The sequence below is a fragment of the Trichechus manatus genome, unplaced genomic scaffold, assembly GCF_000243295.1.
Source record: "Trichechus manatus latirostris isolate Lorelei unplaced genomic scaffold, TriManLat1.0 scaffold00048, whole genome shotgun sequence".
Taxonomy (NCBI): Eukaryota; Metazoa; Chordata; class Mammalia; order Sirenia; family Trichechidae; genus Trichechus; species Trichechus manatus.
This window is the reverse complement of record NW_004443984.1, coordinates 1504312-1516537: the sequence shown is the minus strand read 5'-3', so window position 1 is coordinate 1516537 and position 12226 is coordinate 1504312. Positions and strand designations below refer to the sequence as shown.

The window sequence follows — 12226 nt, the reverse complement described above, 5'->3', positions numbered from 1 at the left end:
ATTTCTTAGCATTCCTAACCTCAGATTCTATCTATATGCCAATTCTACTTAATGTCCATTTGTACATGATGTTTCCATTGCCTGGAATTCCCTTTCCTCCCTTCTTTATCTGGCTAACTCCCATAAATCCTTCTAGTTACTTTCAGCATTAATTACCTCTTCCAGGAAGCCTTCCCTGATGCCCCCAAGATAAACCAAGCGCCCTGCCTGCTTCCATAGGAGCCCTGGTGGTGCAGTGGTTAAGCGCTATGCTGCTAACTGAAAGGTCAGCAGTTCGAACCCACCAGCCGCTCCATGGGGGACGTGGAAGTCTGCTCCCATAAAGATTATGGCCTTGGAAACCCTATGGGGCAGTTCTACTCTGTCCTATAGGGTCACTATGAGTCAGAATTGGCTCAGTGACAACGGGTTTTCTGCTTGCTTCCAAAGCAACTGAACTGTTTATATCTCATTACCATATTGTATAGAATCACACAGTACTGCCTCCTTAGTTTAACTCTGATTCCTAAAACTTGCCTATGAACTCTTTTGAGGGCAGAGATGGAGTCAAGTCAACAGATAGCAAAGTATTTTAACACAGTAGTATTTTTAAAAAATGTCCAATTAAAAAAATGAGTAAATGGGGAGGTAGTGTATGTAGATTAGAGCAGGAGAACTAGGCTAGAAGTGGCAGTACAGTGTAAAATCAAAAGAGTGGACTCTAAAGTCAGCTGCTTAGGTTCGTATCTCAGCCTCTCCACCTCCTTGTAAGTAATAGGACATCAAGTTGCCTGAGTTTCCTCATCTATAAAATAACAGTCATAATAATAATATTAGAACTTGGTTCGTAGGGTTGCTGTCAGGATCAAATTTTAAATTTTGGTATTTTGTTCATTATGGGTTTTTCTACATTAAATTTTGTAAGCTATTTCATTAAAATATTATTTATCTTAATTACTTTTTTTGGTATCCCGTTAAATTTTGTGCTCAAGGTGAGTGCCTCCTTGCCTCACCCTAGTAGCAGCTCTGCCCACACCTTAGTGCTTCACACATAAGGAGCTATCAATAAATATTTTTAACTTTTACTTATCTCCCTATATTTTTAAGCTGAGTTATACTATACTCAGTAAAGTGAACTAATATTGAGTGTGTTACGGAGCTCCCTAATTGTACACAGCATAATGTTAAGCAGTATAGGTGTCTTCTCTTTTCACTTCAGGTACCCAACAGAGGTCTTTGTTGTTTAACTTTCTCCCCTTCAACTCTCCTCTTTTCCCTCTAGGAAGCGCTGCTATGAGTCCAAAGTTTAGGCGTAATTTTTCTTCAGTTCTATCAGTTCCAAGAGATTTCCTACACGAAAACATCTTCAAGTCGTCACACTTGAAAAAAAAATTTCCTACAGGACGGACTATGACGTCAAGGCTCCTAGCAGCCCTTAAGCGAACGCTCCAAAATACGCCGCCATCTTCCATACAGCAGCACTGCATCCGCGAATGGTCTTCTGCTTGCCGGGCCGCAAAAAGGAAGATTTCGTGACTTCTCGGCACCCGTACCTAGCGGAGCGGTGTGGTCAAGATTTGCGCGACGTCCGCTGTCCTGCCGGAAGTGGGAAGAGGTGGAGATAATGTGGTTGCGCTCGCCAGTGGACCTGCCCGGCTTGGGTAACCTGAGGGCTGGGGTCTAATTGTCGCTAAAGTTTAAAGGCTCCGAGGTGCGCGGGTGGATATAATTCCCAGCTTTGCGAGAAGAGGCAGAGCGCGCGCGGAGGTACGTTTTTAGTGTAAGTGTGCACGTGTTCTGGAAGCTGGTAAAGCAACCTTGGTGGCGACGTGGTTAAAGCGCTCGGTTGCTAACCGAAAGGTCGACGGTTCGAACTTACTGGCCGCTCCGCGGGAGAAAGATGTCGCAGTCTGCGGCAGTCCGCTTGCGTGAAGATTTGCAGCCTAGGAAACCCTGTGAGGCAGTTCTACTCTGTTGTATAGAGTGGCTGTGAGTCGAAATAGACTGCACGGCCGTGGGTTTGGTCTTATACCATCATCTTAAAAGAATTTCACTCTTTCTCCTGTTTCGCTTTAAAAGATGCTTTCAATATTCAGAGAGGCAGAGCCTAGATTCTAGTCTGGTCCAGGCTCTTCCACTGACTTGCTGCGTGTCTTTGACCCCTGTCTGACTCTTAAAATGAAACACAGACGGGGTCCCATAAGTCACTTTTCAGTTCTTCAGAATTTTATTGCATGCGCTTTATGTCATTTGCACTACAAAACCTTGGGAGTTAGATATTAATGGTCCCATTTAATAAGGAAGAGATTGAGTCCCAGGGTGAGGAGTTCCACGACTTCCTCAGAATTGCACAGCTAACTTTTTGGAGAATTGAGAATTTGACACTGGAACATTATGTTGTAACTTCATGACCAGATCTTTTTTTGCGTATTTCTGTATCAGCGCCTGGCCATACAGCAGTTACTCAGAAAGTTTTGAATGAATCTTTTGATGTCCAGGCCAGTGACTCAAGCCAGTCTCTCCACCTCTCTGATGTTGAAACAAGTCTAACTCTTCTCCAGGTGTATCCTGTGCCTTACCTGATTGAGGGCTCTGAGCCCACTTCTGTGGTCTTCAACTTAATCGGACAGACACCATGGAGGCACCTCCAGTCACCATGATGCCTGTCACTGGGGGCACCATTAACATGATGGAGTACCTGCTTCAAGGTAAGTGAACCAGGGAACTTGGATTACCTGTCTTCCTCTTTTCTATTCAGCTTCCCTGGAGATGGGGAACTGTTACACAAAGCCAATCTACACAATTTCTGACACTCAAAAGACAACTGTTTTTCATCCCAACATTTTATTATGGAAAACTTAAAACAGTGTCTTAGTTACTTACTGCTGTCATCAGAAATACCACAAGTGGGTGGCTTTAAAGAACAGAAATTTATTTTCTCACAGTTCTGAAGCTAAAAGCCCAAATCAGGGTCTCAGCTGTGTTGATTCCTTCGGTGAACCTCTCTCCTAGTTTCTGGTATCTGCTAGTGATCCTTGGCATTCCTTTGCTTGTAGACTGGTCCTCACATGTCGTTTGTCTTCTCTCTATGTTTATCTCTGTGTCCATTCTGCTCTTTTTATAACTTAGGAGTTACTAAGTTTAGGATCCACCCTGCTCTGGTATGACTTCGTTAACATAAAAAAGAAACTACCTGTTTCCAAACAGGTTATGGTTGTAGGGACAGGGGTTAGGATTTCAACAATATTTTTGGAAGACACAATTTAATCCATAACATACAGAAAACTTAGAAAAATTCTATTGTGAACACCCATATATCTGCCACCTAGATGTTACAACTTTCATTTTACTATACTCGTTTTATTACATGTCTATCCATCACTCCGTCCATCAAACCATCTTATTTTTTTTATGCATTTCAATATAAATTGAAGACCGCAGTATACTTCTGCCTAAATACTTCAGCATGCAATATTTGTTTTTTTCTTTGAAGTAAAATTTACATATAATGAAATGTGCAGATCTTAAGTGGACCATTCCAGAAGTTTTGACAAATGCATTCCCCTGTGTAACTAAAGCCTTTCTCAAGATATGAACATTATCATCACCAAGAAAGTTCCTTCAGGCCCCTTTCCTGTCAGACTTCATCCTGACCTCTTCTCCGTTGGAGAAACTACTGTTCTGATTTTTTTCCACCATAAAAAAAAAGATTTTCCACCATAGATTACTTTTTCCTGTTCTAAATCTTTATATGAATGGAAACAATGTACTCTTGTGTAAGGCTTCTTTCAGTCAGCATAATGTTTTTGAGAGTTATTCATGGTGAACTCACCAGACCCTTTCTCATCTCTGCCTGTTATGGATTGAATTGTATCCCCCCAAAATGTGTGTCAGCTTAGCTAGGCTGTGATTCCCAGTATTGTGTGATTGTCCACCGTTTTGGCATCTAATGTGATTTTCCTATGTGTTATAAATGCTACCTCTGTGATGTTAATGAGGCAAGATTAGAGGCAGTTATGTTAATGAGGCTGGACTCAATCTACAAGATTACATTGTGTCTTAATACAATCTCTTTTGAGATATAAAAGAGAGAAGCAAGCAGAGAGACAGGGAGACTTCATACCACCAAGAAACAAGAGCCAGGAGAATAGCACATCTTTTGGACCTGGGGTCCCTGCGCGGAGAGGCTCCTCGACTGGAGAAGATCAATGACAAGGAGCTGGCACTCTGAATTCAGACTTCTAGCCTTCTAGACTGTGAGAGAATAAATTTCTCTTTGTTAAAGCCATCCACTTGTGGTATTCATGTTATAGCTGCACTAGATAACTAAGACACTGCCTTTGTACTTGATGACCTGTCCACTCTAAATACTTTTTCCCTATCTCTTCAAATGACCATCTCATTTTCATCCTTTGGGTTTCAGCTCAGTTGTCACCCCCTTATAGATAGGTCTTCTCTGACCATTCCACTCCCTCAAAGGGACCTTCTCTCCTCCCTACTCCTCCACTAGTTGTTCTCTACACCATCTCCCTTTTATTTCCTTGTATTTGTTTGTTTACTTATTTATTTTTTGTTTCCTGCACTAAGCTGTAATCTCCATGAGGGAAGGGCCTCCTACTGCCTAACACAGTACCTGGCACAGCATTAAATATCTGTATGTTCAGTGAACCAATGCTTATTAAATGCTTAAAATGCTAAGGAAGGAACAAACATATGTATCTTAGTCATCTAGTGCTGCTATGACAGAAATACCACAAGTGGATGGCTTTAACAAAGAGAAATTTATTTTCTCACAGTCTAGTAGGCTAGAATTCCAAATTCAGGGTATCAGCTCCAGGGAAAGGCTTTCTCTCTCTGTTGGCCTTCTCATCAGTCTTCCCCCAGACTAGGAGCTTCTCTGTGCAGGGACCATGGGTCCAAAGGATGCGCTCAGCTCGCAGCACTGCTGTCTTGGTGGTATGAGGTCCCTCCTGTCTGCTTACTTCTCTGGGGAAGCTCCCTTTACATTGCATCAGGGACGTGACCTTAGTAAGGGTGTTACAATCCCACCCTAATCCTCTTTAACATAAAATTACAGTCACAAAATGGAGGACAACCACAGAATACTGGGAATCATGGCCCAGCCAAATTGATACACACATTTTTGGACATAATTCAATCCATGACAGCGTGTCTGACCCTGCTCTAAATACAGGATACTAGCCCCTGCTCCCAAGGATCTTCTATCCTGTGATTAACTTGGTCAGGTGCTTTTCCTACAACACTATTGTTTCCGAAAATTCAGTCATCTAAGTCCCACTATCAATTTTTGAGGTCCCTGGTGGTGTTTACGCTCAACTGCTAAGTTAAGAGTTGGCAGTTCGAATCCACCTGGCAGTTCTATGGAAGAAAGGCCTAGTGATACACTTTTGTAAGATTACAGCCATTGAAAACACTATTGAGCACAGTTCTCTGAAATACATGGGGTCACCATGAGTTGGAGTTGACTCAGTAGCAATGGGTTATCAATTTCTGCTATAATTATAATATACTATTATTTACTTCAACAGACTTACTTGACAAATATTTGAATTTGAATATATTTCTAACACTGGAATATCAGCAGTGGAAAGAGAAAGATGACTAAAGATTTGAGGTGTATGCTCTTTTATTTACGGTGGTCAGAAAGGTCCTCTCTAAAGTGGCATTTGAGCAGAGACCTGAAGAAAGTGATGGGGTGAGCCATGCAGATGTCTGAGGGAAGAACATTCTAAGCCTATGAAATAAAGGAATAGGCTCTGAAGAGGATGTATACTTGGTATCTTTGGGAAATAGCATGAAGGTCACTATGGCCAGAGAGAGTGATCAAGGGGAAGAGTGGAAGGAGATGATGCTGGACAGGTAGCAGAGACCTGCATAATATGTAGGGCCTTGTTGACTATGGTAAGGACTTTCAATTTTATTGTGAATGACACGGGAAACAGGGTTCTGAGCAGAATGTCATTATCTGCCTTATGTTTTAAAAGGAGCACTTGGTTGTTATGTGGAGAATAGAGGAAGAAGGCAAGAGTGGAAGCAGGCTATTGCAAAGACCAGGCAAGCAGTGAAAGAGATTTAATCTAGGTGGAAGAGATCAAAGGAGTGAAAAGTAATTGAATTCTGCGTTTATTTCAGAAATATGGATTGGATTGGGATGTGGGAAAATGAAAAGAATTCAAAGATGATTCTGTGATTTTTTTTTTGCCCGGGCAACTGGAAGCAAGGAGTTGACATTTACTGTGTTGGAGAAAATCACAGGAGGAATAAGTTTGTTAAGGAAAATACTAAGTTTGATACTGAACATGTTAAGATGGAGGTGTCTGTTATGTATCCAAGTGAAGAAATTGAGTAGACAGTTAGATGTGTGAGTCCATGGTCCATGAGATGTAAATGTGGGAGTTCTCAGGGCACAGATGATATTTAAAGCCATGGGAAGTAGGTCACCTAGGGAGGAAGAGCCTGTTGATGGAGAAGAGAACCAGGACTGAGTCCTAGGGTCCTCCACTATTTAGGGAAGATAAGGAAGAACCAGCAAAGAGGACTTAAAAGAAATGGTCACTAAGTTAGGTGATGAATCAAGAGAAAGTTGTGTTCCAGAGACAAAAGGAAGAAAAGATTTCAGAGTCAGTATAATCAACCATAACAATGGTGTCCAATGCTGCCAAGCAGACAAATAAAATGAGAACTAAAAATTACTTAATGACTTGAAGCAGTTTATTCACTTTTGCATATATTACATAAAAAGGAAACTTTATATTTCTCCTATAAATGGAAAATCTTTATTTGTTGGAAATGGATGAAAATTATTAATATAAAATGATCACGAGATAATATTATTACATTCTAGATAGGTATTGTTACCTGTTAAAGGCTCTGCACTCCAGGCCTGCTGGAGATTCGCAAGTGTTAGAGAGGGCCTAAAGACTTCCTAGTATCAAATAAGAAAATGTAAACAAATTGACAAAGGAGTAAATTTCTCATAATGTTGTACAATACTACCCCCTAAAATCTTACACATTGGGTCTTTGCTTTACAAAACAGTGGACTAAACTGTTGTGGTCTCTCATTCAGGTCTTTTGAAACTTTTGCTAATTCCATGATCCAAAATGAAACCTGGAACTCAACAGTGCTTTTTTCCCCTTCAGGAAGTGTTTTAGATCACAGCTTGGAAAGCCTCATCCACCGCCTTCGTGGTTTGTGTGACAACATGGAACCTGAGACTTTCCTTGACCATGAGATGGTATTCCTCCTTAAGGGCCAGCAGGCCAGCCCATTTGTTCTCAGAGGCCGGCGCTCTATGGATAGGACAGGGGCGCCCTGGCACCTGCGCTACCTGGGACAGCCAGAAATGGGAGACAAGAACCGCCATGCACTGGTGCGAAACTGTGTGGACATTGCTACATCTGAGAACCTTACCGACTTCCTGATGGAAATGGGTTTCCGCATGGACCATGAGTTTGTTGCCAAGGGACACTTGTTCCGTAAGGGCATCATGAAGATTATGGTGTACAAGATTTTCCGCATCCTGGTGCCAGGGAACACAGACAGTATTGAGGCCTTGTCACTCTCCTATCTTGTGGAACTAAGTGTTGTTGCACCAGCCGGGCAGGACATGGTCTCTGATGACATGAGGAACTTTGCTGAGCAGCTGAAACCTCTGGTTCACCTAGAGAAGATAGACCCCAAAAGGCTTATGTGACTAAGGGGCTGTCCAATGGGGCCTGTATTCACCTGTCACAAAAAAGAAGGCGTTATAAATGTCCCACGCCCCCACTACTAGCCAGGCAGGAAGGACAGTGAGTAGTTGGTTCTTTGTCCTGGTTTCTTCCTATGGTGATACCACTTTTGTAACAGCCTTTTTAAATGAAAGGCTCAGGATTACACAAGAGTCTATCTAATCCCTCCCCCGTAAAGAGGGGAAACTGGAATAAATTAGCTGTTGGAGAGAAAAATCTCTTAAATCTTTTTGCCATTTGTGTAAAAAGTTTGTAACATAGAGGCTGTGAGTTTGTATTGTATGGTAATAAAGTCTATGAAGAGAAATGTCTGTGTAACTCTAATTCTGATTCTTTTCTTTGTTACCTATTTTTAATTTTGATAGAGGTGATAGTTTTTACCTTTCGTAAAAGTAGTACATGTTTGTTGTTGGAAATTTTTTAAATAGAGACCAACAAAAATAATTAAAAATTATCTATAATCCTGTTAACCAAAGAGGGAATCCCTGGGTGGCATAAGTGGTTAAGCCCCAACTGGTTGTTTAGTCTGCCTAGAGGGACCTCAGAAGAAAGGCTTGGCAGTGTACTTCCAAACCATCAGCCATTGAAAACTCTGTGGAGCATAGTTCTACTCTCACACACATGGGGTCTCTGAGTCAGAATCGACTTGACAGTAACTTGTTATTTTTATCCAAAGAGATGTATTATATCTATTTTCGTGTATATCCTTCCAGTCTTTTTTGTAATGTGTGTATATGAGATACAGCAATGATTGTGAGAACGGCCCAGGACCAGGCAGTGTTTCCTTCTGTTGTGCATAGGGTCACCATGAGTCTGGAACTGACTCAATGGCACTTAATAACAACGTACAAGATATATTTAATTTATAAAAATATTCAGTATATACTGGTTTGTAGCCTCCTTTTTCATTTGATGTAGCATTAGCATCTTTTTAGGACATTAGTCTACAGTGTCCTTTTGTTTAAAAAAAAAAAAGACCAATTTATTGAGTTATTATGTGTCAGTGCTGTCCTAAATACTGTAGGTATGCTAACTCATTTAATCCTCACAACAGTCGCATTTTATAAACAGGGAAACTGAGGTGCAGAGAGATCAAAACGAATCTTCTCCAGACTGTACAGCTACTAAGACGTAGAGCTGGGATTTAAATAACGTAGTTTGTAATTGCTACTTGTACTGCATTAATTATGTAATTGATTCCCCTACTATTGGATTTTTAGTTTGGTCCCAATATTTTGCTTTGATAAACAATCCTCTGGTGCTTATGCTTTTAATTAAATCTTTGTTGACATCAGTGATTGTTTAGGATAAATTCTAGGGAACAACTGAGGCAAAGGGTATGTACTATTTTAAGACTTCAGTCATGCATTGCCTCCCAGGAATATCCCAGTTTTCACACCTACCAACTCTGAGTAAGGTTTCTGACACTGTTGGCAACACTGGGTGTTGTAAAAATTTGTTTTTTCCCGTTTGATGACAGATGGTAACTAGTTTTAATTTTTTTTTAAATATTCATCAGTGAGGTTCAAATTTTTTTATATGTTTATTAGGCATTTTTTTCATGTATGAATTTGCTTTTCATTGATTCGTCATCTTTTCCGTTTTAATTTGTGAAAGCTTTTTTATAATTTTTCCGATTTATATTTTGACTTTAATGGAGTGTTTTTTAAGTGAAACTTATTCATGGGATAAATGTTGATCATTTTAATATTTGTAGCAGAATTTTTATTACACTGAAGAGTGTTTGGTTTGCTGAAAACTGTAGGTTACTCAAATTTTTCATTTTCTTCTGGAACCTCCACTTAGTTATCATCCCAGTTGAGCTACATTGGACAGGTAATCTTTTTGCATCTAAGTTTACCACTCAAAGATTAGATAAATACTGTTAGAATGCTTTGGGGTACAAGTAACAGAAAACCTACCCAAAATTACTTTAAACAATAAGGATAGCATTAACTGATCTAATAAGTCCCAAAATGAGAGCATTTCCTTAATTGGTTAGTTGGTTGTTTTCACTGGCTCTGGGATCCTTTTCTTGGCTTTCTCCTGCATGTTTGCAAGATAGCGTTGTTTTCCTCTCTCAGGTTGCAGAAGTGAATAAATCTCATTCCTTCTTTCATAGCATGTTAAATGGTTCAGGCAAGTCCCCTTTCTTGTTTTGTAGTCTTCCCTTTTATTCGTAAACTCTACTGCTCTCATTCCCTCTATCTTGTAAGTACCCACTCTGTTGTGTTCAATGTATGTTCATTATGCCCGAATATGTAGAGTTACGTAACTATGTTCAATTCACATAAATGATGAAGTACTAGGAATTTTGTTCTTTTTTCTACCTTTTATGTTAACGTTGTTTTTGTTGCTATATGTAAATCTAACTCATAACTTCCAACCTGCGTATGCTTTCGTATTAACAGTAGTAATGTTGTTGTTATTGTTAGGTGTCGTCGAGTCCATTCCAACTCATGGCGACCCGGTGTACAAAAGAGCAAAACACTGCCCAGTCCTGCACCATCCTCACAATCGTTATGCTTCAGCCCATGGATTAGCACTTATATAATGTTTAACTGTGGCAGATACTTTAACTGTTTTAACTCATATACTTCGCACAAAAATCCTATGAGGTAGTTATTATTCCATTTATAGATGAGACTGAGGCACAGAAAGGTAACTCAGATTTCCTATTACCATTGTCCAAAGTCAGAAGTAGTAAGTGGTAGAGCCTGAATTTCGACTCAGGCAGTCTAGCTCCAGAATGCAGGCACATAATCACCACGTGTCCACCATGTTTTACTCATTCAGTCCCTTGATGAAAACCTAAATTGTCTTCAACTCTCCATCGCCATAAAAAAATGCTACAATAAGTGAAGTTGTAGATTGGTGTGAAAATTCATCTAAGCCATATAGCTAGGGGCATGCTCAATTTCATAAAATATTGCCAGATTGTTTTTCAGAATTGCCGTACCATTTACATTCCTAACACCAGCGCTCAAGAGCTCTTGTATCCATATCCTCACCAATCCTTGGTATTATCTAATTTTTGCCAGCCTTGGTGGTGCAGTATTTAAGAGCTTGCCTGCTAACCAAAAGTCAGCAGTATGAATCCACAGCCACTCCTTGGAAACCCTATGGGGCAGTTCTACTTTGTCGTATAGGGTAGCTGTGAGTTGGAATCAACTCAGTGGCAATAGGTTTTGGGGTTTACTGGATGTTTTAAGTGGTGGCTTTTGGTTGTTTTGATTTGTATTTCTCTGGCTATAATTAAATCTGAGCCTTTTTTCATATACTTTTTTGTATTTGAAAGTGTAGATACTTTTCAGTATATGAAACCAAGGTATTTACAGTAAATTATTTTTCCATTACCATCTGAGAAACAATCATGTTCTATCCATTGCTTTGTAATACCGCTTTTATCATATATTAAGTTCCCATCTATATACTTTATTTCTGAGCTCTCCATTCTATTCCATTCATCTTTTTGTTGTTGTGTCATTTGCCAGCAACACAATGTTTTTCTTACTGTGGATTTGTGGCAGAGCCAGATTTACCAGTAGGACAGGTAACCCTACTTTTTTTTCTCTTCAAAACAGACATGGCTTTCATAAGTCTTTATTCTTTTGTATTTATTTTAGAGTAAGTTTTAGTTTCTCAAACATTACAATAGGAATTTTTGTTAGAATTTTATTGAATATCTATAGAATAATTTGGTGGAATATTTATATTTTGCCTGGAATTGAATTCTTTGCCAGTATTCAGTGTGACTGGCTCTCGTACCTCTTTCAGATCTCTGTTAAAATGTCAGAGAAGCCTTCCCTGACCATCCTAAATTAAGTAGCGCACACACGTGCACACACATCATCACTCTCTATCCCTTTATCTTGTTCAATTTTTTTCATAGCATTTATTACTCTCAATTTAGATTATTCATTTAAACAGCAGAACAGTGCCTGGATTATCGTAACCATTCAGTGAATAATTTGTTAAAACAAGTGAATTAAATCTTTACAGTGGTGAGGTTATCCCAACTATGACATTTATTCAGATTTTCTTATGTCCCTGAATAGAGTTTACATGTTTTCTTGGTAAACTTCTTAGTCATTTTTTTTTTATTAGTTTAATATTACTATAGATCAGAAGTTAGCAAGTTACACCTGGACACGTTGGTCCGCTGCCTATGTTTTAAAGGAACACAGCCACATTCATTCATTTAAATATTATCTATGGCTGCTTTTGTGCTACAACAGAGTTGAGTAGTTGTGACAGAGATTGTTTGGCCTGCAAAGCTGAAAATGTTTACTATTTTATGTTTACTATCTACCTGCAGAAAATAGTTTGCCTATGCCTGCTATAGACTATAGTATAGTTGCTATTATAGGTAATATTAGATTTTTTATTAGATTTTTTAATTGGTTTTCCCTGCTATAGAAGAACATTATTGATTTTTTAAGTTTATTTCTTCACTTGCTTGCTTAACTCTTTTATAGTTCCAATAGTTTGTT

At 39.4% G+C, this 12226-nt stretch overlaps 1 protein-coding gene across 3 annotated transcripts; it reads left to right on the top strand.

The window, feature by feature from the left end:
• Nucleotides 1–1453: 1453 nt before the first annotated feature.
• On the top strand, nucleotides 1454–8207 carry MED18 (mediator complex subunit 18). 3 transcript variants are annotated; one of them, XM_023732052.1, is made up of 3 exons: nucleotides 1454–1640; nucleotides 2541–2687; nucleotides 7143–8207. In XM_023732052.1, the coding sequence occupies exons 2-3, from the start codon at nucleotides 2615–2617 to the stop codon at nucleotides 7694–7696; spliced, it is 627 nt and encodes a 208-aa protein (XP_023587820.1). In that variant the 5' UTR covers nucleotides 1454–1640; nucleotides 2541–2614; the 3' UTR covers nucleotides 7697–8207. The 3 variants fall into 3 exon arrangements, with proteins under 3 accessions (XP_023587820.1, XP_004377094.1, XP_023587819.1); XM_004377037.2 differs by having other exon boundaries at nucleotides 1454–1746; XM_023732051.1 differs by having other exon boundaries at nucleotides 1454–1759.
• Nucleotides 8208–12226: the final 4019 nt, after the last annotated feature.

What these genes read in the sequence shown, in the direction of transcription:
- MED18 (XM_023732052.1), top strand. Translation starts at nt 2,615, where the DNA reads ATGGAGGCACCTCCAGTCACCATGATGCCTGTCACTGGGGGCACCATT. An exon ending in GATGGAGTACCTGCTTCAAG is followed by an intron (nt 2,688 to 7,142) that starts GTAAGTGAACCA and finishes TTTCCCCTTCAG; the next exon opens with GAAGTGTTTTAGATCACAGC.